At 40.7% G+C, this 26,492-nt stretch overlaps 1 protein-coding gene across 1 annotated transcript in view; it reads right to left on the bottom strand.

Moving 5' to 3' along the window:
* Positions 1–26,492, bottom strand: part of GALNT13 (polypeptide N-acetylgalactosaminyltransferase 13) — a 324,991-nt gene that overhangs the window by 276,385 nt on the left and 22,114 nt on the right. The window contains exon 2 of the mRNA XM_065413193.1: positions 24,524–24,773. Coding sequence (XP_065269265.1) covers positions 24,524–24,665 — 142 coding nt within the window. The 5' untranslated portion in view covers positions 24,666–24,773. The remainder of the gene's footprint in view (positions 1–24,523; positions 24,774–26,492) is intronic.

The raw sequence follows: 26,492 nt of genomic DNA, 5'->3' as shown, positions 1-26,492 counted from the left end.
ATTCTTTTAAATTAGTGGTCCCTTGAATAGAAGATCACACAATGAAGAGAGACTGTTTTAACTAAAGTTATCACACTACTCTATATGCTTCTAAAGCCAACCAGCAGTAAGATCATTTAGTGTATTTCATTTTCTTAAAAGTTGTAAGTGATTTTAAAAATATTTAGTTTATTCATAATTTAGATTTCACATGACTATTTGATTCAAAAACTAACAATTACAAAAATATCAGCATAACTGAAAACTAAAATGTTACAGGAGCTAAAATATCACTTTGCAATATTACGGATCAAAATTTATACCACTACCTGGAGTTTTGGGGTGTGTTTTTGTTTTGTTTCTATATGCGGTCCCATTTAAAACCACATGCTTAACTTCATGCACAGGTTTGTGTCCCATTAAAGACAGCAGGGGTCCACATGGGAGCAGCAGGACTACAGCTGTACACATGCTATTGTATGACTGGGGCCTAAAATAGAATAATGAAAATGAATAAACATAAAAAGCTAGAATAGAAAAAGAACAAAAAAAAAACATTGAAACAAACCTAAAGGAAGATCTTTACAAACAGTACAACTTGATAAACTATACCTTCTGAACTATAATACAGAAGAACAAGGTAAGTACTCTCTTCAGGAGGCTGCCATCTGTGCAGGATCTGAGTATGCTCCCAGGAGAAAAGAGCATATGCTAAAATAGATGGCAGGGATAATAATTGTTTTCAGCATGGTGCACTTTTGCACTCCAAATCAGTAATGAATGTTCTAATTTAAAATATTTTGGAGGCCTACTGCCCTAAACTTCTGTAAAATTAAGTAACTAATTAGTTCTGACAAATGTTGCTATGTATTTTACTTATTTATATATTTTAAATGGACCAAGTGAGCGTACAAGGTTTAAAAATACATCATTTACTACATCAATCAACACCGACCAAAGATTTACCTAATCATTCATTCCAGGAACTTATTAAACAGCAGCCTCCCACTCCTGGAAAAGCCTTTTAGAAGAGGGGAATTTTATGGTATGCCCTTAGGTAATTAAATCTGGGGACTGGCAGACTAAGAATTTAAGACAGGTGCTGGGAGCTTTGAGGTCTTAGTGAATCTCAACTACCAAAGAATCACACATGGTGAGAAGTGGTCTCTAGAGCAGGGGTTCTCAAGGTTATTATATGGGGGTCGCGAGCTGTCAGCCTCCACCCCAAACCCCACTTTGCATCCAGCATTTATAATGTTGTTAAATATATAAAAAGTGTTTTTAATTTATAAGGGGGGGGCGCACTCAGAGGCTTGCTATGTGAAAGATGTCACCAGTACAGAAGTTTGAGAACCACTGCTCTAGAGCAATGCTCAAACTTTAGGGGCCTTTATAGGTTAAAATCAATTTATTAAACTTTATCTAGAAATCAACTGATTGGTAGTGCAGATCACAGATGTAATATACTCCTTATTGCAGAAACTATTTAATAGATGAGCAGCTGCAAATTCTAAACGGCCTGAAAGTGCAGCCCCCATGTAGAGCACATTAAAGTAATCCAGCATTGAGGTGACAGCATTGAGGTGACATTTAACGTGGTCTACATCCAAAAGAAAACACCACTGCTTTCTTGCCAAGTGCCAAAAAGGAAAGGCATTTTTGGCAATTTCTGATACTTAAACATTCAGTAACAGCTGAGAATAAGAGAGACTGTTTTGGTATCTTATCAGTAATGTTGCTCCAGATTTACACCACTGTGACATTGCACTCCATATGATTTTATGAAAATATGCTAATGAGTGTGAATATAATGTAACTGGAATATGCTTCATGCAAAAGGTCTCATAAGGTATCATTACAAAGCTTATAATCTACTGAGTGTGGTCATCCTATTTGTATAACTGTATCCTTCTTGTAGCTGAAACTAGAAATATGAAATATAACTCTGAGGTCCTATTGTAGTTATGCAAAGTGTGGGCCATTAATGGTGGTTTGGAATCTTGATGGCTCCCATCAACTAGGACAACTGGTTGTAAATGGCTCTGTTTACTTGCAAGCTTTCCTGTGAGTCAGGCCAGGAAGAATGAAGGCTTGGGGGTCTCACAGGACATGTGACCATGTCACCTGGTACTGGAATCCATCTTAAAACTGGTGCTTTTCTATTTAGAGGGAGGGGTGGGGACCCAGAGACAAAAGATTCCCGCGTTGTGCCAAAGCTATAAAAGGGGGTCAAACAGAACAAAGGAGGCTGCAGTCATGAGAAATCCCCTAGCTACCACCTGAGCTGGAACAAGGACTGTACCAGGGGAAAGGATTGGGCCCAGACTAGAAAGGAGTCCAGTCTGTGAACGAAATTTATTGGAACATCTCTGAGGGTGAGATTACCTGTATTCAGTTTCTTAAATGTATTGGGCTTAGACTTGCGTGTTTTGTTTTATTTTGCTTGGTAACTTACTTTGTTCTGTCTATTACTTGGAACCACTTAAATCCTACTTTTTATACTTAATAAAAATCACTTTTGCTTATTAATTAACCCAAAGTAAGTAATTCATACCTGGGGGAGCAAACAGCTGTGCATATCTCTCTATCAGTGTTATAGAGGATGGATAATTTATGAGTTTACCCTGTATAAGCTTTATAAAGAGTAAAATGGATTTATTTGGAGTTTGGACCCCATTGGGAGCTGGGTGTCTGGGTGCTAGAGACAGGAGTACTTCTGTTAAGTCCACAGCTTTGGGGCGTGTGGTTCAGACCCTGGGTCTGCGTTGGAGGAGATTGGCGTGTCTGGCTCAACACAGCAGGATTCTGGAGGCCCAAACTGGCAGAGAAAACAGGCTCAGATGTAGTCTCAGCACATCAGGTGACAGTCTCAAGGGGGTTTCTGTGATCCAACCTGTCACAACCACCATCACTGAGATCAGAATTTAGCTTAGTATACTAAAAGGTACTACACAACATAAAGACTACAGCAGAACATGTGCTAAGCATTTCTGACTATACAAAATATGCTGAATTTATTAAATCCGTGTACTGCAAACAGATCAATATCTGAGCACATATAACTGAGTGTATTTACTAGGATGAGGATGGTGTGTTTTCATCCTTGTAAATGGACCATAAAATTGTATTCAATAGTGTAACAACTTTTCTGCAAGCCTATCACTTTGATACTTACTGTTACACTTGCTTAAACTAATAAATGTTGAAAATGCATTTGCTCTTGTGAATGTCAGTGAAATATGATAAAAATGGTATTGTTAATTCCTACCAGCATGTATTTGTTAAGAGTTTGGTATCAGCTTGAAAGAGTACCATCAAGCAGAGATGATAACACTTCATTCCAGTCAGTCAAGGAGAGAGTAATTAACTGTCCTTCAAAGTAAAAAAAAACCACAAGCATAAGTGACTTTGCTAATACAGAGCAAAAGTCACAACACATTCACAGTTATTCAAAAATGTTTGCAAAATTATTCTTCACAAGTAGCTGTATTAAAGTAACCTGTTGAGGTGGTTATATGGCACTCACTCCTCTGAGGGTGCAGGCCAATACCTCCTGGTCTTCATTTGAAGCTGAAGATTTTTCTACATTGAGCAGCCTTGCTACTCATGTGACAGTGTACAGAAGTCACACACAACTGTGTACAGGAAGGATCGTAAAGCACTAACTTTTGGTAAGCCACGGGCAAAACCTCTGTGAGGACTGGATGATTCAGGGAATTGGTGATGGAACATGGAACCTTTCAGGTGATTAAACCCAAACCAATCTGTCTAATAAATCAGAAGTTGGCTAGTCATTTCTCTATATGAAGTGAGTTGGTGGTATCCACCAATACCAATAGGTCTGCAACATTAAAAAAATACTACAGTTGGCAGTATCTGTAAAGAATTCACAACTTCTTTTCTACTTACATTGTTGTTCTTGTTGCTTCCTATTTCCTCTTGCTCCTTTTTCTCCACTCAAGTCTTCTTCCTAACTGCCCCTTTTAACCTTTCCTCATTCTGCCTTTGGTCATTCCTCCATGACTTCAATAATATTCGGAATAATCTCACGTTTGAATGCCACTCTGCTACAGCAGTAATTCAAATCCCACCATGAAGCATTTCTTCCAGAAAGACTTTCAATAACAGTTCTCCAAGTAAACTATAGAAAATAACTAGGTATATACAAAAAATGTGAAACAAGACATCTTATGCAACTGGAGCACCATGGAAAAATCACATTCTCCAAATAGCATTATTCCTCCACCTCACTCCCACAACAGTAATCATTTTATTGTGTCCTTAACATGTTCAGATTGTAAGATTCACGCATCAGAAACTGTCTTACTGCTTTTCTTACCTTGCATAGCTGTTATACTACAAAAATATAACAAGAGCAGGCAAAGGATTTAATCGGCATGGAGAATGAAGTGCCCTTTTGTCCCTTATGGTGGCACCTTAGAGATACAATGGTAGTTGTTGGGCAGAGCAAGGAAGCTTATGCAGCTACTCCCTTTACCTATTCCCAAAATGGTAAAGTAAGTTCAATCAACAGTGTTGTCAGTATGGTGCATTTCATTAGCAACATTTTTAAAGTCTCTCACATGTCATTCTTAAGAGTTATGCACAACACAGGAATGTAGAGATCCAATTCAAATGAAAAATTTATTGCAGAGCTCTTCAGAACCCAAGAGAAAACTTACCAAGTCTCAATCACTCAAGCTAATAAATGTACTACATTATCAAGTCACTATGGAAGACAGAATGGAGAGCAAAATGAAATGGACAAATAAAAATGAGATCTCTGGTTAGTCTGATTACTGTGAGAACAAGGTGCAAGGGAGAGAAAAACAAGTGCACTGGTGAGACTTAAAAAGAAACTCAAAGACAGATTCAGTCTTCCTCTGTAGAAACTGGACCTTGACATAGAATGAAAAAAGAGAAGGAAAATGATCACAGAGCTCTGTCCTTAAGCAGCATAATTCCTCACCACAATTACCAAGGTCAACTGAATGGATTAGAGAGAAGATAAGAGTGAAGTACAAACAAAGGACGAAGAGGAAATTTTCCAGGACTTCCTTGAAACATTCCACTAGTAATAGGTTTAAAGAGTTACTGAAACCCCATAAAACAAATGTCTTTCAAATTTTTCCATTTAGAAACAACAATCCTGGTCACTGCATCTACATGCATTTCTGAAAGCACTACCCGAAGACTGTGTTCCACTATGACTACTGGAGAGAGACAGATGCCTTCAGAGCTGGGAAAAGTCAACTTTTCAGTTCTCTCATCAAAAAGCTTCCCCTGCCCTCTGGATCTTATCTGAACTGAGCTTTAACCAGCCCCGTCACAAAGGCACTGCTAGCTAGGGCAGACCTATAGAAGTAGGCATTGTCCATCTGAACCCTGGGTAGCTCACACCCTCCTTTAATGGCCTCATTTGAATAATGAATATAACAGAGGATAGGAATGATCCCTGAAAAACTCCACATATGAGAGCCTTTGTGAAAAAAATTGTTCATTGCAACTCTCCAGAATCTATCCATAAGGAAAGAAGAACCAGGTTCATGGATTTATTATATGAGCTGAGAGTATATCTGAATGCTCATTAACTCTTAGCTGTTCATTTCTATACTGTTAAATGCTTTAAACCCCCCTAATAGTGTAATAACCCCTGGTATACATTCAGAGTAGCATAATTAAAGTTAACAAAGTTTTCTGACCATTTATATGTGAAGGAAAAAGCCACATATATAATGTGTTTATGCAGCCATGTAAATTGCAATACATTCTTTTAAGTTTTCTACACAATACATACTTCAGAATCTCAATTTTCATCTAAAAAATAAAGTGCAGGTCAAGATTTTCAAAAGTAACTAGTAACTTTAAACAGGCCCAATTGTCAGAATGCATTGAGCACCCATCCTCTGAAAATTGGGCCTCTTTTAGATTACTTAAGATGGGCACCCAAAAATGGAGGCATCCAAAGCCACTCATCTTTTTAAAATCTTGTCCTGACTCTCTAGCCCTTATGGTTGCAAATGTATTCTTAGAATTGTGAACTAGCTCTAAACCAATACAGCAATGTTTGCCTGAGCCTGCAGAAAGAGGAAACAATAGTTCTGAGAAAAGCATGAACTCTCCCCACTCATCTAAATGAAGGGTTAGCGCGAAGCCTAACAACAACAGGTTTAAAATATGAACACATAACTATGTCAATACTGATTATTTATGAAGAAACATCAAATTTGTTGTATATATTGGGGCGAGGTGAAGAGGGAGAAACAGTAACAGGAAACTTGGAAATGGCAGAGATGCTTAATGACTTCTTTGTTTCGGTCTTCACCGAGAAGTCTGAAGGAATGCCTAACATAGTGAATGCTAATGGGAAGGGGGTAGGTTTAGCAGATAAAATAAAAAAAGAACAAGTTAAAAATCACTTAGAAAAGTTAGATGCCTGCAAGTCACCAGGGCCTGATGAAATGCATCCTAGAATACTCAAGGAGCTAATAGAGGAGGTATCTGAGCCTCTAGCTATTAGCTTTGGAAAATCATGGGAGACGGGAGAGATTCCAGAAGACTGGAAAAGGGCAAATATAGTGCCCATCTATAAAAAGGGAAATAAAAACAACCCAGGAAACTACAGACCAGTTAGTTTAACTTCTGTGCCAGGGAAGATAATGGAGCAAGTAATTAAGGAAATCATCTGCAAACACTTGGAAGGTGGTAAGGTGATAGGGAACAGCCAGCATGGATTTGTAAAGAACAAATCATGTCAAACCAATCTGATAGCTTTCTTTGATAGGATAACGAGCCTTGTGGATAAGGGTGAAGCTGTGGATGTGGTATACCTAGACTTTAGTAAGGCATTTGATACGGTCTCGCATGATATTCTTATCGATAAACTAGGCAAATACAATTTAGATGGGGCTACTATAAGGTGGGTACATAACTGGCTGGATAACCGTACTCAGAGAGTTGTTATTAATGGTTCCCAATCCTGCTGGAAAGGCATAACGAGTGGGGTTCCACAGGGGTCTGTTTTGGGACTGGCTCTGTTCAATATCTTCATCAACGACTTAGATATTGGCATAGAAAGTACGCTTATTAAGTTTGCGGATGATACCAAACTGGGAGGGATTGCAACTGCTTTGGAGGACAGGGTCATAATTCAAAATGATCTGGACAAATTGGAGAAATGGTCTGAGTTAAACAGGATGAAGTTTAACAAAGACAAATGCAAAGTGCTCCACTTAGGAAGAAAAAATCAGTTTCACACATACAGAATGGGAAGAGACTGTCTAGGAAGGAGTACGGCAGAAAGGGATCTAGGGGTTATAGTGGACCACAAGCTAAATATGAGTCAACAGTGTGATGCTGTTGCAAAAAAAGCAAACATGATTCTGGGATGTATTAACAGGTGTGTTGTGAGCAAGACAGGAGAAGTCATTCTTCCGCTCTACTCTACTCTGGTTAGGCCTCAGCTGGAGTATTGTGTCCAGTTCTGGGCACCGCGTTTCAAAAAAGATGTGGAGAAATTGGAAAGGGTCCAGAGAAGAGCAACAAGAATGATTAAAGGTCTTGAGAACATGACCTATGAAGGAAGGCTGAAAGAATTGGGTTTGTTTAGTTTGGAAAAGAGAAGACTGAGAGGGGACATGGTAGCAGTTTTCAGGTATTTAAAAGGGTGTCATGAGGAGGAGGGAGAAAACTTGTTCACCTTAGCCTCTAAGGATAGAACAAGAAGCAATGGGTTTAAACTGCAGCAAGGGAGGTCTAGGTTGGACATTAGGAAAAAGTTCCTAACTGTCAGGGTGGTTAAACACTGGAATAAATTGCCTAGGGAGGTTGTGGAATCTCCGTCTCTGGAGATATTTAAGAGTAGGTTAGATAAATGTCTATCAGGGATGGTCTAGACAGTATTTGGTCCTGCCATGCGGGCAGGGGACTGGACTCGATGACCTCTCGAAGTCCCTTCCAGTCCTAGAATCTATGAATCATAAATCTATGAATCTATGAGGTGCAGTGGGGCAGGTCATTTTTTATAAAGGCTTGCTAGTGTGGGCAGTGGGGCATACAATCCCCTCCTGTTCGCCAAATTTAACTTCACCACTTTCCTTTCCCAAAAGGGAGCAGAAAAGAGAAGATACACCTCCTCCCCCATATATAAAGCTTCAATCAGCTTCTGTGGGATGAAGACTCCCATGCCTTCAGAGACACCAAAGCCCCTTGTCAGCTGCCAGAATAAACGGGTTCCCCCTAACAACTTCTACAGTGCAATAATAAACAAAACCTGCACCATACTGAAAACTGAAAATATGGGGCATTTTAAAATAAAAGTTATATTTAATTTATTTATGTAACAGTAGCACCAAAAGATCCTGAAACTGGCAGTGCCACAATTCCAATGTTTCTGCTGTATAATTTAGATCTATTGTTCAAAAGCCAGGGGATCAACTAAGGATATGATCCTGCTCTTACTGAAGTCCATTATGAAACTCCTATGGTCTTCAGGAAGAACGGGATCAGACTTACATTTTAGCACAGAGTACTGAAGCTGCAAAATTCAGATATAGATTTCAATCTTTCCTAGACTTGGGGGTGTCTGATCCATTACGTTGATACGTCATTTTTTAAATTGTGACTTAGATCCAGGTTTGTATATTGAACAACCATAAATTTGGATATATTCAGACCCAGGGTTTTGTTCCCAGCTAAAGTTTGCACCACTATACAGTATGAAGTAAGGTACCACCATAATGTTTGTGGGGAAGGGACAGGCAGGCAGAGACACAGTGGAATTCCTCTGCCATTTAAAGACCCTGAATACCCTACAATTTCCAAAAACTCCAGCCATCGCTTCAGAATATATGAAATTTGTATTCAATATTACTTTTCCCATTTTTCCTTCCCGTACTTTACCCCACCTAAAGAAATGAACAGAAAAATCTGGGGTGAAATCCTGGTCATATTGAAATCAGGTGAAGTTTTACCATTGACTTCAAATGGGGCTGAGATTTCACCTGCTGCAGTTCTTGGTGTTGTGCAAATGCAGGACAGGGTTTGCAAAGGGAATCTCAAACTGAACCCTACAGCTTTGTTTATAGGCACTGAAAGTGAATCTGCTCCCTGCAGATACTCTTAGAGACTGGAGTTTGTGAACTTGAACCTGTAAGAGAAACTATCCTATAGCTGATTCTCTCCTTACCCCCAGGGCCATCATCTTTACTTTAAGTGTGTTTAGGAAGGTTTGTTCAAGGAGGAGGGAATGGCTACTGAGGTGGTGGTAAGCTGGGGTCAGGAAGTCAGCTCCCCTGGCTTCTCAGCTATGCAAACTACCACAGTCCATGTTCGGATTTCAGGAACATGAGCTGAGGTTTGCAAATGCAGACTGGTAAAGTATGTAAATGAAAGGAAAATTACCCAGCACAGCATTGGGACTTCGCTGCTGAACAAAATCCTCAGACTACCAGCTGTTATAAATATGTTTCATCGCCTTTAAAGCTGGCATCCTTTATATAAAACATAATGGCAGTAAGCTCTTATCACAATAGTATTAACAGCCAGTTGTCCACTGATAACATAATGGTACTTTGTTTACAGATTTGGGGATGGGTGCCAGGCCAGCAATTAGACTATATTATAGCTGTATCATTCTAATATATTCTGGAGAAAAATTCTAAGAATAAGATATGCTGACTTCCATCTTTGCACCACAGTGAATGTGGGTATCATAATGGCTCCAAAGGTATCAGAATATTATTACAACATGGTAATTCACTGGTATGATCCATTCCCCAAGCAGAGTTTTTACCCCCAAAAAGAGAAATGCGCCAGAGACTCCATGAAGTCCATTAGGAAATTTGCTATTGCTATCGATTTTATGTGGAAGTTTCTCAGATACTGCAGTGACAGGCAGAAGTACAAAACTCTAAGACAGACAATAAAAAGTGAAGACTGGTAACGTCTTTTGTAAGGGATCCATTGTAGAGATTCAGAGATCACTCCCTAAGCTCCCATTAACATAGCAAGTCACATTAATATTAACTGAACTTAAAAACCTTCATCAAATGAGAAGACATTCCCACTGGAAAGTATTTATCATTCTTTTCTATACCAAACAGTGGAACGTTAAAAGAATAGTCACATACCATGACAACTTAATAATTGGCATAGCGTTAGTATTAGGCACATTAATATAAGCCTGAACTTTTTTCTATTGTACCTCTCAATTTCCAGTTTTGTGTGTGTTGGGGAAGGACAGGAACTCCTATGTGTTGTGTTCCATGACATGCATTGGAGTTGAGCACATCAGGTTTGCCTTTATTGTGCATTAGGACTGGTCAAAAACCAGCAGTTACCTCTCAGACATGCAAGTGCCTTCTTTATTAGTGCAGAGCAGAGTGGGTGGGGAAACCTGTTCATTTATAGCATTAGGGGAGCAGAGGTGGGAGCTGCAGCAGAAGAGCTATTGGGGTATAATATAGTTATCAAGGGAGGAGACAGAGCACCAAATTGTTTAGTTGGTTGCTTAATTTTATTTAGGAAATCAAAAACAATGGTGGAGTGTGGGGAGATTCAGAGCTCAGAAATATTTTATTAGAGAATAGTGAAAGGGTATTTAATATTTAATCGCCAACCCCATCACTTATTTTGGCCACCGGCTGCAACTGGTGATAAATGAGACTGCAGAAGCACTATTTAGTGCTCAAGCAGCAGTATTTATGGTAACAGTGTTTCCAAGAGACAAACATAAACCATGGTTCCCAATACAATATTTGCTTATTAAAACCTATCCCACAATAAATAATTCCTTCATTTTGACAAAAGAAGCTGCTTGGCAGTCATACTTTCAATATCTTTAAAAATAAGTAACTTAGTAACAAATAAATTGTCGCTTCTACAGTTACAAATAATAATAAGTTCTATGATATATTTCCATGCACTACTTGAAAACACAATGACATACCTTGATAGGGACTCTAAAAATTTCAGTCAGAGCTTCCATTTATTTTTAAATGCACAATCAGAGAAGGTGGCTATGTAACAGTTTTCTCTCAACCTTTAGAAACTCTATTTCATGAGGTATATAGCAAAGACCTATAAACTTAATGCATTTTCACAATATCCAGATCAATGTTTTAAATCTTATTTGTCAACAAATTTGTGACAAGATTTCTGTTTAACATAAATATTATTTCATCCATCTATTATACCCATATGGTATGTTGTTAAAAATATGTGCTACCATTGTAAATGCAGAGTGTCCAATGCATACAGTAGTTTGTCAGATAAACATGTTTCTATGGAAACTACTGAAATGAATGCCTCATTTTCTAAACTTGGCCATAACCCCAAACTTTTATTACAGCATCCAAATGTTTCATTAACTTGATTCACATGATCACAACACAGCCTGTTTCTCTTTAAAAATAGGAGTACTTGATCAGTTTGAATAAAGTAGAGTTACTGTCACATTGAGAAAATTCTCCTCCAAAATAATATTTTAATAATTTGTCTAGCTACTTCAGTGCCATTACCCTCTATTTATGGTACTCAACATAATTAGCATTAGCATAGTGTTTACTACTTTAGCCTACATCTTGGGGAGCTGGGGAGGATATAAAATGTGCATGCACATTAAATACAAAAAAAGTTACAACAGTAAAGAGCTTCTGGCATTGTATGTATATATATTACAAACAAAAAACAATTAAAAAACATTATTAATTATTAACATTGCAAAGTCAAGTACTCAAAAGTTAGGAAATAGGTTCCTGAGCAATCTTAATTTGATCCATTTGTGCATATGCAGACTCAGACTCATAGACTTTAAGGTCAGAAGGGACCATCGTGATCATCTAGGGTGACCTTCTACACATTAGGCCACAGTACCTCACCCACTCCTGAAATAGACCCCTAACCTTTGGCTGAGTAATTGAAGATCTCAAATTATGGTTTAAAGACTTCAAGTTACAGAGAATTCACCGTTTACACTAGTTTAAATCTGCAAGTGACCCATGCCTCATGCTGCAGAGGAAGATGAAAAACCCCAAGCTTTCTGCCAATCTGACCCAGGGTAAAATTCCTTCCCAACCCCAAATATGGCGATCAGTTAGTCCCTGAGCACGTGGGTAGGACCCACCAGGCAGATACCTGGGAAAGAATGCTCTGTAGTGACACAGAGCCTTCCCCATCTAGTGTCCTGTTTCAATTCTGATAGCTAATTACATGATCACTTTTGGAGGAGGGGGCAGGACTACTGTCTCATTCAGTGCACAGAAATGGAAAATTCTCTCTTATCTGTGAACTTAGTTTTCCACGAGGGCTGGGATACAAATAGGCACATCAATGAGCTTTCAGTCTGGTCTGTGATGCACTGAAAGGCTAGCTAATGTCCTTGGTTCTCTGTGAGTTCTGCTGAGTCAGCCAACCCGGAATTTCATTCTCAGTGTAGAACCCTGAGGAACAGATGAGTTTTCTCCCAGGACACAAACCAGGTGACTTCTCTAAGTAGTACTGGTTTTCTGCCTTTTTAGCAGTTCTATATGCATCATGTTTCTGAAGAATCATCTGAAAACAGAGGAGTAAGCTTGATGAATCACAGCATGAAACCATTTATATTCCAAGTCTTCCCTTTTGGCGAGATTCCCCCCGCAGGCCATTTAGGAGTCCAGATGTGTTCCCCCAACACTGGGCCTGGTATCTGTACAGATGATCAGCTTCTCTGGTCTGGACATCAGATATCTGTTAAGTATTATTAAGAATGAGTTCATCAAGAGATGCTAGTACTGGATCCGGACCAAGATCTTTATATATGGATTTGCTGAAATTGCTGGCTGGAAGCAAAGCAAGAATTATGCATGGTATCTACATTAGACCAAGTAGCTCAGGAACTGATTTGGAGATTTTATCTTAGGAGAGGTATAGTAAAGTTTGACAAATCAGACATTATCTTCTTCCATTTCTCTTTTGAAATAAAGATGGTCTTGGATGATAATTTAGACGCTGAAGTTTTATAAGGGCAGTAATTGGCCCTTCCATTTGTTCACTCAAAACCTTGTTTCTGAAAGGCTTTTAGCAAGAGCTTTGGGGCTCCTGTGTAATGTGACAAGAAGGTCATCAGACAAGGGTAGATGTGTATCCCTTTAACTTGAAAGAAGGGATGTTATGGCATTTGTGAACACCCATGCTGAAGCTGAGTCCAAAAAAAGAAGTATTTTCAATACAAAGTACTCCCTTTTGTAGCAGAAGCTTAAGTATTTCTGGGTGACTCTCCCCCATCATATCTTCAGAAGATCTCCAGGAGGTTTACTTGCATATTCTGAAGTTTTAGGAAGATAATGCTATAATGATGAATTTCAGCATTTCCATCTGGAATATTGATCTCTTGTGCCCTTTACACAATTTCTGTCTCTCAACAGAACTAGCTCTATCATTCAAATGTGTAGGAATTGGACTATTGCACTTTTCATCTTCCCATTCTATGGTCTTGGTGTTAGTGTTGGTATATTTTAATTTATTCTGGGCAAAAGATAAACATGTCCTTGAAAATATCTTTCCCTTTATTAGCTTAAGTACACTTTTTCTGTGATGGTTCACTCCTAAATGAGGGCCCACCCTTAAGCACCCCTTCTAGGTGTGTAGGGGAGGGGATCTGCGCAGACTTGGGAAACCAAAAAAACAAGATAAGAGAGGTTGGATGGTTTCCCAGACAACCGAAATACCAAAGTTTGAACTCTCAGGAGCAGCAATGCCCTCCTCCTAAAGTGTAATCTCTACACTGGAACATGGAAGTGCATTAGGGAATACATACTGAGAGGAGGTAGTTTGAAGATTCTCTCCCTGGAAGAAGGCGGGGGGGATTTATTCCCTTTTCTAATGCCCCAGTGACTGTTCTGTGTGTATACTTCCCCTGCTTACCAACAAAATGTTTGCAAGGATATCATATGTTAGCCTGCAATTACAATGTCTTCAAGCCATAGTTGTTCCTGGGATACATTTATGGAAGTTTTGAATGGACAGCAGATCAGAGAATCAGGTGAAGCATCAATCCTGGAAAAGCTGGTAGGGAAATCTAATTTCAAGAAGATTTCATCTAGGGTTCCCCCCCACCTTTTGGGGGGCGAGTGAGGCAAGGGGTGGTGGTGGTTGTTTTTTGTGCCTTCTCATGGTGGCTTCGTATTTCAGCATAGATATCCACAATAAGAGAGACTGCAGCCAATACTTTCAGCACTGTGATTGCTGTATCCAAATTTAGTTTAAGTGATGATTTTATTCTCCTGTCTGTGTGTTTGGCAGGAATACTCCCACAGCTGGTAGGACTATGCCCTTTACTAAGGAGGCTGTAGCAGGCTTAACCTTAGACAGCATAATGAAGACCTGGTAATCCTTAGGTACAATTAGGTCGTGGTAGGCAATCCCCTTTCCACCTCAACCACACTTTCAAACTAGGTAAGGAAAAATTACATAAGTCTTCAATTTTGCAAGTATTTGGTTTAGGTTGTTGGATTTGGGGAAGGTTGGTGTTTTACTTTCAAAAACAAGCAGCTGTGAAATTAGACACCAATTTCTATTTATTTCTGTGGAGCTTAGTTGAAAGGCTTAGGTATCTTTCTCAAAGCCCAGGCTGTAAAGAGGAGAAATTTCTAGAGGATCTACAGGAGAGACTCTCAAGAAGTTTTAAGAGTTTATGTTGCATCTTTTAAAGCCAATTGTGAGCCATATTCACCAGTCCCTAGACCAAACCCATGAGAGTAGAGAAGGGCCCTGTGAGGGAAAGAAAGAGATTAAAAGGTCAGTCAGCAGGCATCTATCCTGCATCTCGCCCTGAGGAAAATAGTAGCCACTTTATGACCTCCTGTGGGATGCCTAGAGGCTGGGAGAGGAGAGGCCCTAGGTCCATCTCCAAGAGTAGGGGATCTGAATCACTTCACCTTATGCTCCCTGCTACTGGATAAGGGCACACAGAACGAGTGAGCTGGAACCATTGGAGACAAATGACTCATTGGTATCAGAAAAGACAGGAGCTGGTACCTTTCATGGCATTTTCAGGTAAAACATCTTGGGGGGTGGGAGGGAATGCTTTGTATTCTCTCAACGATCTTACTATGGATCTCACCTACGAAATTCTGGAGGCTCCAGTGAAACTTTCTTGTTTTCTCTGCAAGCTGTGAGAATGGGGGCCCCAGGTCTAGGGGAGAGGCAAGGGGGCTTTGGGGGAAAAAAGAAACAACAAAAAACCAAACACCTTACCTCTGGTTCCATGCCACTAATTCTTGCCTGGTCTTAGTGAAGGGAGCTCTGATGCAGCCTGCTCGAGTCTCTTGTCACAGACCTCACCTACACGATGGCTGGGAGTTAGGTTTCTGAGGCCTGTTGACGCCATCTGTTATTTTTGAGGGGAGAACAGCGGCGGCTCCAGGCACCAGTGCTCCAAGCGCGTGCCTGGGGCGACAAGCCGTGGGGGGCGGCCTGCCGGTCCCTGCGAGGGCGGCAGTCAGGCAGCCTTTGGTGGCATGCCTGCAGGAGGTCTGCGGGTCCCGCAGATTCGGCGGCAATTCCGCGGCGGGTACGCCGAAGCCGCGGGACCGGCGGACCTCCCACAGGCATGCCGCCGAAGGCAGCCTGCCTGCCTGCCGTGCTTGGGGTGGCAAAAAAGCTAGAGCCTCGCCCCTCAGAAAGCCAAAATAATTTTTTTTTTTTTTTAAGAGATTCTTTATGTTAGAGCTTTTGAAGAGGAGAAACCTCAAAGCCAATAAAAATTGGAGAGCCATTTAGCTAATAAATTTTAAAAATCCTGTGCAAGCGCTACTTCAAAGAAAGCCCTGGAGTCTGCCATATGTGCTGCGTGAAAGCAGAAAATTCTGGGAGTTCTTTCTGGAGAGCGATCCTAAACCCAGACTTAGAGCAAACATTTGGTGCGTCGATAGCTGCCATGAAGATAGCAAATGCCCACTGTGAAGACTGCCTGATGTAGAGAGGACTGAGAACGTTTCACCCCCATGCTCTGATTCATCCCTAGAGCAGATCCAGCCTGTGCACGGGATGAAGAAGATGTCTTATGGAAAAAATAGTATATGCTCGTGTAATTAAAGACTGTATCATAATGCAAATGCAGAAAGGGAATTAAGTAAGTTGCACAGGCAGCTTTAATTCTGTTCTAGTGGGCACAGAACTCTTCTGCCCATTGCCCCTAAGCATTACACCTTCTGCCCCATTTCCTCTAACCTTTTCCTGTCTCTTTCCCACCCACGCCCAGTTCTCATCTAAGTCCCATTGTCTTCACCTAGCCCGTCACAGTCTCCACTTCTCAAACTTCTCATCCCAGTCCCAATTCTCTTGCCCAGCAATTCCCAGTTTCTCCCATCCTGGCTCTTCTTTCAATCTTTCTCCAAGACCATGACCCTGGCCTCCAGTCCCCACAACTCCCCCACATCTCCATTGGCTCCCAGTTCTAATCTCCCTCCTTCAGCTCCTCATCCAAGCTCAGTGTTCCGTCCCATCTCCTCACCTCCCCCTGCTCTTTGTTCCAGTCTCTTTGCTCAGCTAGTTCTAGTTCTCCCCCAGCATAACATTTCCTCATCAGTTTGATCTCCCCTCATCTTCTTCCTCCCACCCTATAGGTTCTCAGACCCGTTGTTCTTCTCCAACCAGTCCCAGTTTCCCCCCAGCTACTCATCCAGACTCAGTCTTCCCACCTACTGGCTCTCAGTCCTTTCTCTTCCCTCCTTGGCTTCCAGTTCCAGTCTCATTACCCACCTAGTCCCAGTCTCCCAATTCCCCTCTTCCTCCACCTGCTAGCCTCTAGTCCAAGTCTCCCCTCCTAAACCCATCCAGACTCTGTTTCCTAATCAGCTCCGCACTTCCCTCCCCACAGATCTAGCTCTCATCTCCTCTGTATTTGAATCAGGCAGCTTCCTCCTCCATGTTGCCTAGGCCCACGGGAGTGGGAGGGGTTCATCAAGAACACAAGAGAGACAGTCTTTCTGCGCTCAGTTCAGGTGCCAGACATGGTATAGCCTGCAGCTGCCCCAGGCTGCAGTTGCAAAGAAAGTACTGCTCAACTGCAGGCAAGAGCATGCTCAGTCCACAGGGAATTCTGCTATTAAAAACCCAAGAAGTCTCTACTGAAAACATGCAAACTGATTTTTCAAAGGCATTTAACTTGGCCAAATTTGTGCAGATTTTCACAGAAGTGACAGTAGACAAATCCCTGTCACAAAGAACAAATGTCAAGTCCCTGCTCCCAAGCAGGGGAGCAGTAGAGCTTTTAGGATTTTTTAACATAGGCAAAATCATGTATTTTTCCTTAGCCTCATTTTCAAAAATGGCTGATCCATTCTGGCTGAAATTTTCCAAAAATGTTCAGTCTGAATCAGACACCTGGCATGGAAAATTTCAGCCCATACAAGTTTGGCAGTTTTAGGCAACTGAAAACAGTGTCTTATAATAGAAAGTGTCGGCAACTTAGCCCCACCTATAATAAAAAGTATTTAGCGACAGTTCTGCTTATGTTATATTTTCTGTTTCTTCCCTCCCCCCCTTTTTTTATTACTAAGGCTACTAACAGTGATGCTTATAAATTCATCTAATCCTGCATCTTATTCTTCAGTTTGGGTCTACTCCTACTACCACTGAATTGAACAGGACCAGGAACAAGCCCTTTCAGTTGTAATGCTTATTTGTGACATCTCAGCAGCATCTAATTATTTCAAAAAGAGATGTTTAGGGCTTGAGGCAAATTAAGCAAATGAACTTGTAGGCAATGAAGTTCCCATTTGATGTCAGCATCCCATTAATTTAAAAAAGGGAAAGAGGAATGCAGATTAGATTTTTTTTTTCAATGTTTTCTACAAGACACCAGTTAATGTTTAATGATTGACAAACTGACCGAGTAAAGGCAAGAGAATTTTGAGATGGAGACACCTGGTTTTCTCTAGAGCTGGCCAAAAACTGGAAACCCCTTCCTGTGAAAAAATTCTCTGTTTTCATTCTGAACTGGGACAAAATGTCAAAAAAAAAAAAAAAAATGAAATTTTTCACAGGAAGGGGTTTCAAGCAAAAATGTGATTCAGGAGAAACAAAACAGAAATTTTTGGCTTGCCAGCTGCCCGAGTCTATCTATCTGGACTGGAAGGCACGCTCCCAGCTGCTGTGTAGATATACCCTGAGTTGTATGCAGGGCCGGCTCTGGCTTTTTTGCCGCCCCAGGAGCCGGGGGGGGCTCCGCTCTCCCGCCGGGGGCGAGGGCGGCGAGCCCCGGCGGGGGCTCCGCTCTCCCCCCGGCGGCCGGGGGCAGGGCGCGGGGGGGAGAGGGCGGCGAGCCCCGGCGGGGGCTCCGCTCTCCCCCCGGCGGCCGGGAGCAGGGCGCCGGGGGGGGGGCAAGGCGGCGAGCCCCGGCGGGGGCTCCGCTCTCCCCCCGGCGGCCGGGGGGAGGGCGCCGGAGGGGAGGGCGGCCGGAGCCCTGGGAGGAGGGCGGCGAGCCCCGGCGGGGGCTCGGCTCTTCCCCCCCCGCGGCCAGAGCGCCGGGGGCAGGGCGGCGAGCCCCGGCGGGGGCAGGGCGGCGAGCCCCGGCGGCCAGAGGGCGGCGAGCCCCGGCTGGGGCTCGGCTCTCCCCCCGGCGGTGGGGGGGAGGGCGGCCAGAGCGCCGGGGGGAGGGCGGCGAGCCCGGCTGTGGCCCCGCTCTCCCCGGCGGCCCGAGCGCCGCGCCGCCCCCCTCCAGGTGCCGCCCCAAGCACCATCTTGGGTGCCTGGTGCCTGGAGCCAGCCCTGGTTGTATGTGGTCCAGACCTAGTGACTTCAGATTAAGGGGTTTCCCAAGTAGAAAGTACAGGGCACAAACAGGAGATCAGAACAGACAGTATACAGAGATGGGGGGGGTGGGGGTGAAGGTGTGTTTTATTTTGGACATTCTGTTCAAAGTTAACAGCCCTTGTGTGCATTTATTCAACTACAGGCAGACGTGGTAGCTACAATTCTAGTTAAGGTTGCCCAACACTTTGCTTTAAGAATCCTTTTTCAGTTACGTATAATAACTTTCTGAAATTTTAACCTTTGAGGCTGAAATTTTCCTGGCTGCCTCAGGCTACTCCCCCCCCCCCCCCCTCCACCACACACACACACACACCCTTCAAAAAAGGTTTGGCCATTTCTAGATATTAGTTTAGGAAAAATAGATTATTTTGCCCTTCCCCCCTCCCCAGCTATTTCATTGAGAAGGGAGCATTCTTGGAGCAGGGACTTGAAATTTAGGGGTGGGATCTGGCAGAGGTATCCCTGGTTTCAGGGATGAGCCTTTTACTTTCCCCATGAAAATCCATCCACACCGGACAAGTTATAAATCTCCAAAAGTATCAATTTGCAGATGCTCAGCAGAGACATGTTAGAGTGTGGCAGCTAAAGTTTTCAAAAAGACTCCTGTACTGGGGGCTGAACAAGATTTTTACCCTGCAATTACTCCTCCCAGTTTATAGGAGGTGCTCTGTTTCTCCAGTGCTCTAAATTCTGGAATCTTCTGGCACCCAGGCAATATGGAGAAGGAGAAGTACTACAAAAGACCTAGTCTGTGTCATCAGAGTCTATCAAATAAATGGGGAACTAGTCCAAAATCTGTTTCTACTCAGTGAACAGACAACAGCAAGCTTCTTTAGGATGATGTTGAGGTTAATATTTAAGGCAATCAGATAGAACAAATTATGAGCATTTAAAATTAAAGAACCCCAAATTACTTTTAAGAAATAGAAGAAAAAGGTAAATTCTTAATTAAAGTAACCACTGGATCACATCAACTATTTGTCTTCTCTCCAACAAGATACTTGCTCAAGACAACAAGAACAAATATATGGCGTAAAGAAAGCATTACTCAAATACCAACTCCAGTTTAGGATAACATTTGCATCAAGATGAAGAGATCGTTCAGTTGATCCCACCTAATACAGTAGACACACTATTTCATACCACTTGGCCTCCACTATACTGGCCAGCAAACCTAAAGATGTACAGCCAAATGCTGGTGGATAATACTAGACAAGGATGTGCTGTTCCATACTGCCACTGCCCACAGCTTAGCAACAATTGTGCTGGTATTAACTTTTGGAATAATTTAATCTAATGCCTTAATTGGCACAAGAACGCTTGACACCTTAATTTAGGAGATTTAACAATTATCACAGATTAGAAGGCATGGAATGACTACTTGTTATTTTACCCATGGCTAAAAATATAGTTATACAGAAGAAGTCGTCCTTCCCTTCTACTAATTAACGACAAGAGTAATGGATTAAATGACCTTACAATAATTAGTACATAGATTCTTGGTCTACCTTTTAAAATCTATTTTATAAAATAATGGGTAGAGGTATATCAATTATCTGTGTTGGCTTTTATGTTTTACAGCTATTCTACACTCTCTTTTGGAGGTATTCATAAACTTATTTTACAAGAATATCACAAGCAATAAAATATTTAAAACAATAAGATGTCATATGCAGATGCAAGTACAAATTTAGACAACACTTGTAGAGCAAAAGGGTCTTTATAGACTTACTATTTTTATTTTCATTGTTCCATTTTTGTGGTGCTTATTATAAACTTATTTTTTAAAATTTAATGTTAGAAAATGTGGATATTTAACAAGCACTCTAGATATATACTATTAAAATTTTTCATAGCTGATAGTATAAGAGTATGTAAAGTTTATTACATTTATATATAATTAAAATATTTGCACAAAAAACAGCCCTGGCCCTGTAAAGGCACAAACAGACCTCAGGGTTCTGTCTATATGTAGCAGTTTGCAGAACTACAGTCTTAAAAATATTTCTAAAATATTTCCTATATTGTAGACTATTTCAAACAAAAAATTGACAACATATAATTTTCAAGAGGATTAAATGTGTTATGCAGCAGCACAAGAGAAATAAAAGATTTTAGTACATCCACATTTTGAATCTGAAATATGTGAGTGAACACATCTTACTGGATATTTTAAATAAAATATTTGGGGCATTCAACAGGCCCACTCCCGCTCCAACTGAAGCTGATGGCAAAACAGATGTGATCTTTATTCTGGAAGGTAGATATTTATGTAATACAATTTATATACTGATTTGACTACTCTGGAAATACTACTGAAATCAAAAACTCCATATGAGTGTCAGACATTTGGATTCCCTAAGTTACAGCTGCCAGTCAGGAGAAGAGAAACAAAAAAAAGTATGCAGCAATTATTTATGCAACTATTCATTAAGCAAATTAACTGCTGTAGTTTGCACAGTACAGTACTGTCTTTAAAACCAAAAGCTTTTTATATAAATGCTATGTTAACAGAGCATATTAGACTTGACACTTAAAAACAACTAAACCAGGCAATTCCAGTTTAAGAGAGTTGCTTCGATTTCACTCAGCATGTGGTTACCAAGTAAAGTAGAGGGTCTCAAAGGGCATGGTTCTATATTCATAGAAACTGCAATTACTAGGCAGAAGCAAGCAGCTAAGGATAAAATTAGATTGTCATCGTTTTGTTGCTTTAAGTCAGAAGCTTAATGTAATTTTAACAGACTTTAAAAAAAAATGCAATGCACAAGAAATCTTCTAATGAAATTGTATAGAGTCCCTAGGTCCCTCATTTAACATGAATATAATTATTACAGTTCTGCAATGAACACTGTTACAACTTCAAGTATTTTCCTAGGAGCAGAGAACCCCTCCCCCCCCCCCACACACAATGACTCTATATTGTATTTGCCAAAATTCTGAACAGGAAGGTTATTATTACATATTCTGTACAACTCTTCCTCCACAAAACCCAGACACCCTGTTGCAGTAATACTACATTATAAGTTTAATAGCTTCAATTGCAATGGAGAGAAGAGGAGAATTCTGCAGAGAAATCATGTCACACCTATAACACATTAAATCCAATAAACTGGATATTAAATATCTTGAAAAGTAGACACCACGGTTTACAAGAAGATGCCTACTACAGTCTAGTCACCCAAATTGCTTATGAAATAAAATCTGGTGGATTATGTACAGGGTTTTTAAAAATAATTTCTTTAGCTAATCCATACAAATTAGCAAAATGTTTAGCCCTGTGATGGTCAGATGCATCCATTTCAATATAAATTCTGAAGAGGAAAAAAAAAACTTAAGTAAACTGACATTAAAAAAACAAGCACAGACTTAACACCAAAACAAAAACCATTGTCGAATTGTCTCATTTTTTATTTTACAAAGAAACCAGCAAGAAAATAGTTAAGATTAGTATAATTATCTATGAAAGGCATGTTCTGACAACAGTACAGTGTCTTTTGAGAAATCTCTACTTTGTACTTTAGAGCAGCGGTTCTCAGCCAGGAGTCTGGAGCCCCTTGTGGGGCCATGAGCAGGTTTCACGGGGGCCGCCAAGCAGGGCTGGCATTAGACTTGCTGGGGCCAAAGGCAGAAAGCTGAAGCCCCACTGCATGGGGCTGAAGCCCGGTGACTCAAGTCCCACCACCCAGGGCTCAAGCCGAAGCCTGAGCAATTTAGCTTCTTAGGGTCCCCTGAAGCATGGGGCCCTTGGCAACTGCCCTGCTTGCTATCCCCTAATGCTGGCCCTGGCACTTATATGCAGAAAAACAGTAGTTGTGCGCCGTGAAGTTTTTATAGCATGCTGGGGTGCCTCAGAAAGAAAAAGGTTGAGAACTCCTGCCTTAGAGATAATCTGTGCTCTTCTTTCTGCAGCTCACGATAAAGGCAAATCAATTTTTAGTTACAATAGGCCAGATCTTGATCAAGTATTCCCACTAAAATCAAACACACTAGATTACCCAGATCTAAAACCTAAATGCAAGAAATTAAAACAAATAAGAAAATATCAAAATAGACATATAGCAATGTATCCCTAGGATGTCTTTAAGCACCTTTATTATTTAATTAGTGCTTTTGGTTTGTTTTTATTTCGTTTTTTTGTTTGTTTTTAAATGGATGAAATCCTCTAAGTCCTTTCTCAGACAGAGCTATTATTTACCAAAGTCTTTATTCAAATTTTTGTAACAAATCCAATACATGTACCAAGAAAGAGACAACCTTTTATACTTTCATTTACTTTACAACTTAATATTTCGGACACACAAAACGAACTCAATCAGTAGTTATAGCCAGTGCAATAGAATTCTATTTATTTATTTCACTATAAATAAATGAAGCTCTAAACTCAGAAAGAGACAGGCAAACTATGTCTACTTCCATAGCCTGGCTGAGAAGCCAGGCAGATTTTTGCTGACTCAGGCCCTGACTGCTTTTGGCAACTGATCTGACTGAATCAGTTCAACAAATGACAAACTGATCATTCCAAACTGAAGTGATCCATCATGAGGTATTTCAACTTTTAGCAGAAACAGCAATTGAACTGAGCCTTACACACACACAAAACAAAAACAAATGGCAGAAGGACTGATTTATTCTCAACTTTTGTCCACAGATCAGTGCATTAATCCACATCTGCATTTATTATAAAACTGATGGCCTTGTACAGTCTCTTCTGCATACTCTCAGCAAAAGATACATTATAAATATAGTAGTCAAATGGGACTTGTCCCAATCCCATTAGAGACTCAGACTAGTTTGCCTCCTGCATAGGCTGTACCTAGACTCCCTAGGAGAGGTGAGCAACTAATTCATAATGAAAAATTTATTTAACAAATTTTACTTCCTCTTCTGTTTGTTAATTTTCCACTGATTAAGAGTCTCCAATGTATTCATTAATCAAAATTCCCTTTCAAATATCAATGACTTATTCTTGCTCTGGGAGGTTGTTTTTGAACAAGTATCAGTCTACATTTGAATTGTGTTATTTGAACACACAGGACAGATGAAGCAATGTTATTCTCTTAGCCAACGAGAAACTTTAGAACCAAGTTTGCAGTACAAATATTCATAATTACACATTCAAATTTGCTTTCCATGACTATTTCTGTTATAATTTAATCTTCTGAATGAACATGAGAGGGAGGGAGGTTTTTGGGTGGATGCCGGGGGGCGGGGGAGAGGAGGAGAAAGGGTGGCTAAATATTTGCCAGTCTCTACCCCCTATGCAGTTGCAGTTAAATCAAACATGATCCTGATGGCTCTGTATGGAAGAATAGGTAAAAGTATTTTTTTTTCTTTTTTAAGTTTTCTGACTAGAGTTAAACCAAACTTTTAATTCAACATGTACCATAATAAATGCAGTTACATAGACTCTGCGTATCAACTGATTTGCATGTCAGTCAAGTTTTTCCTTTATGAAAAACTCTTCACAGAACTGTGGTTTCTCCTACACAAATACTTCCATGTAAATGGGACTTGTATATTTAATTTTATTTATACCAAAATGTCTGAGCTGCTAATATGCTAATCATTTAATACTAAGATAAATTAACATAACCAACAAGCTGAACCAAATACAGTAATATGAATCAGAATGCTTAAGATTCTGATATTTTACATACATAACATAACACAGTCCAAGTTCCAGGTCAGGACAAATTCTTCCAAACAAATCTGTGACCTTTGTACATAATTTAGAACTTGGGCTTACCCCTTAGAGCAGGCAGCAGTGACCTCTCTTTCTTGTCATCACATTTGTTACATTCACTGAAGTACAAGAGTAAAAAGACATCCACAAGCACCCACATCAGAGAGGTGGCGAGAACCACCTTGCAGTAGACAAATCTCCTCATCTCTTGTCTTGGATTTTATTTCACACACTGAGTAAAGATGGCTATTGCTGGGATGTATCCAAGCCACGCGGTTAAATTCCAGTATGAAAGTGAAGTCGAGAGCATCCACTGCAATTAAAGAAAAAATATTTGAATTACCTAACAAGTATACATGGTTTAAGGTGCAAAATGATACAAACATATAATGCGGAGATGCTTTTACTCTATTTTAAAAATTAATCTATTTTCCTTTCTCCTGTATCCTCTTTGTAATGACAGGTTTCAGAGTAGCAGCCGTGTTAGTCTGTGTCTGCAAAAAGAACAGGAGTACTTTTGGCACCTTAGAGACTAACAAATTTATTTGAGCATAAGCTTTCGTGGGCTACAGCCCACTTCATCGGATGCATAGAATGGAACACACAGAAAGAAGATACTTATACATACAGAGAACATGAAAAGGTGGAAGTAGCCATACCAACTGTAAGAGGCCAATCAACTGAGATGAGCTACGATCAGCAAGAGAAAAAAAACTTTTGAAGTGATAATCGAGATGACCCATAGAAGGTGTGAGGATAACTTAACATGGGGAAATAGGTTCAATTAGTGTAATGACCCAACCATTCCCCGTCTCTGTTTAAACCTAAGTTAATTGTATCTAATTTGCATATTAATTCAAGTTCAGCAATCTCTCGTTGGAGTCTGTTTTTGAAGGTTTTTTGTTGCAAAATTGCCACCTTCAAGTCTGTCACTGAGTGGTTAGAGAGGTTGAAGTGTTCTCCCACTGGTTTTTGAATGTTATGATTCCTGATGTCAAATTTGTGTCCATTTATTCTTTTGCGTAGAGATTGTCCGGTTTGGCCAATTCAGTTATGACTCAAAATATTTTATATGCCTTTGTTGGTGGATCACCATTGAATGGTTGCATTTTGGGGGGCGGGAGGAGGATGGGAAGGGGGAGAGGAGGAAGGGTTGGAAAAAAGCAGGAGAACCTGCTGCTCAGGCTCCGTTACTCCTGTCTGGAGCACATAAGAGTACTTAACAAATAGCCACTAGAAGGATCACAATGAAGGGAAAGAAGATTTAGAGAGCCCCCCAAACCAGTTCCAATAAGGGATAAGACCCTCCCCTTAATTTTCAGCATAGCTCTGGGAATAAGATTAGCTGGTTAATTCATGATCCTTAGAATTAAACACCTGCAGCTGGCCCGTGTCAGCTGACTCAGGCTTGTTGGGCTTCGGCTTGTGGTGTTCACATTCAGGCTCAGGTTCAGGCAGGAGCCAGAGCTCTGGGATCTTCCCATGAGGCAGAACTCGGGCTCCAGCCTGAGCCTAGATGTCTACACCGCAATTGAACAGCCCCATAACACGAGCCCAAGTCAACTAACATGGGCCAGCCACATTGCAATGTAGACATACCCATAGAAATGTAGGGCTGGAAGGGACCTAGAGAAGCCATTAAGTCCAGCCCCCTGCACTGAGGAGTGACGAAGTAAACACAGACCAACCATGACAGATGTTTGTCTAATGTGTTCCTAAAAACCTCCAATGAGGGGAACTCCACAACCTCTCTTGGTAACCTGTTCCAGTGTTTCACTATCCTTATAGTTTGAAAGTTTTTCCTAATATGTAACCTAAAATCTCCCTGACTGAAGATTAAGTCAATTACTTCTTGTCATATCTTCAGTGGGCATGGAAAACAATTGATCAGCATCCTCTCTCTAACAGCCCTTAACATATTTGAAGACTCATCAGGTTCCTGTTCAGTCTTCTTTTCTCAAGACTAAACGTGCCCAGTTTTTTTAACCTTTCCTCATAGATCAGATTTTCTAAACCATTTTATCATTTTTGT

The sequence above is a fragment of the Emys orbicularis genome, chromosome 11, assembly GCF_028017835.1.
Source record: "Emys orbicularis isolate rEmyOrb1 chromosome 11, rEmyOrb1.hap1, whole genome shotgun sequence".
NCBI lineage: Eukaryota > Metazoa > Chordata > Testudines > Emydidae > Emys > Emys orbicularis.
The sequence above is the reverse complement of the archived record's forward strand: the minus strand, read 5'-3'. Positions and strand labels throughout refer to the sequence as shown.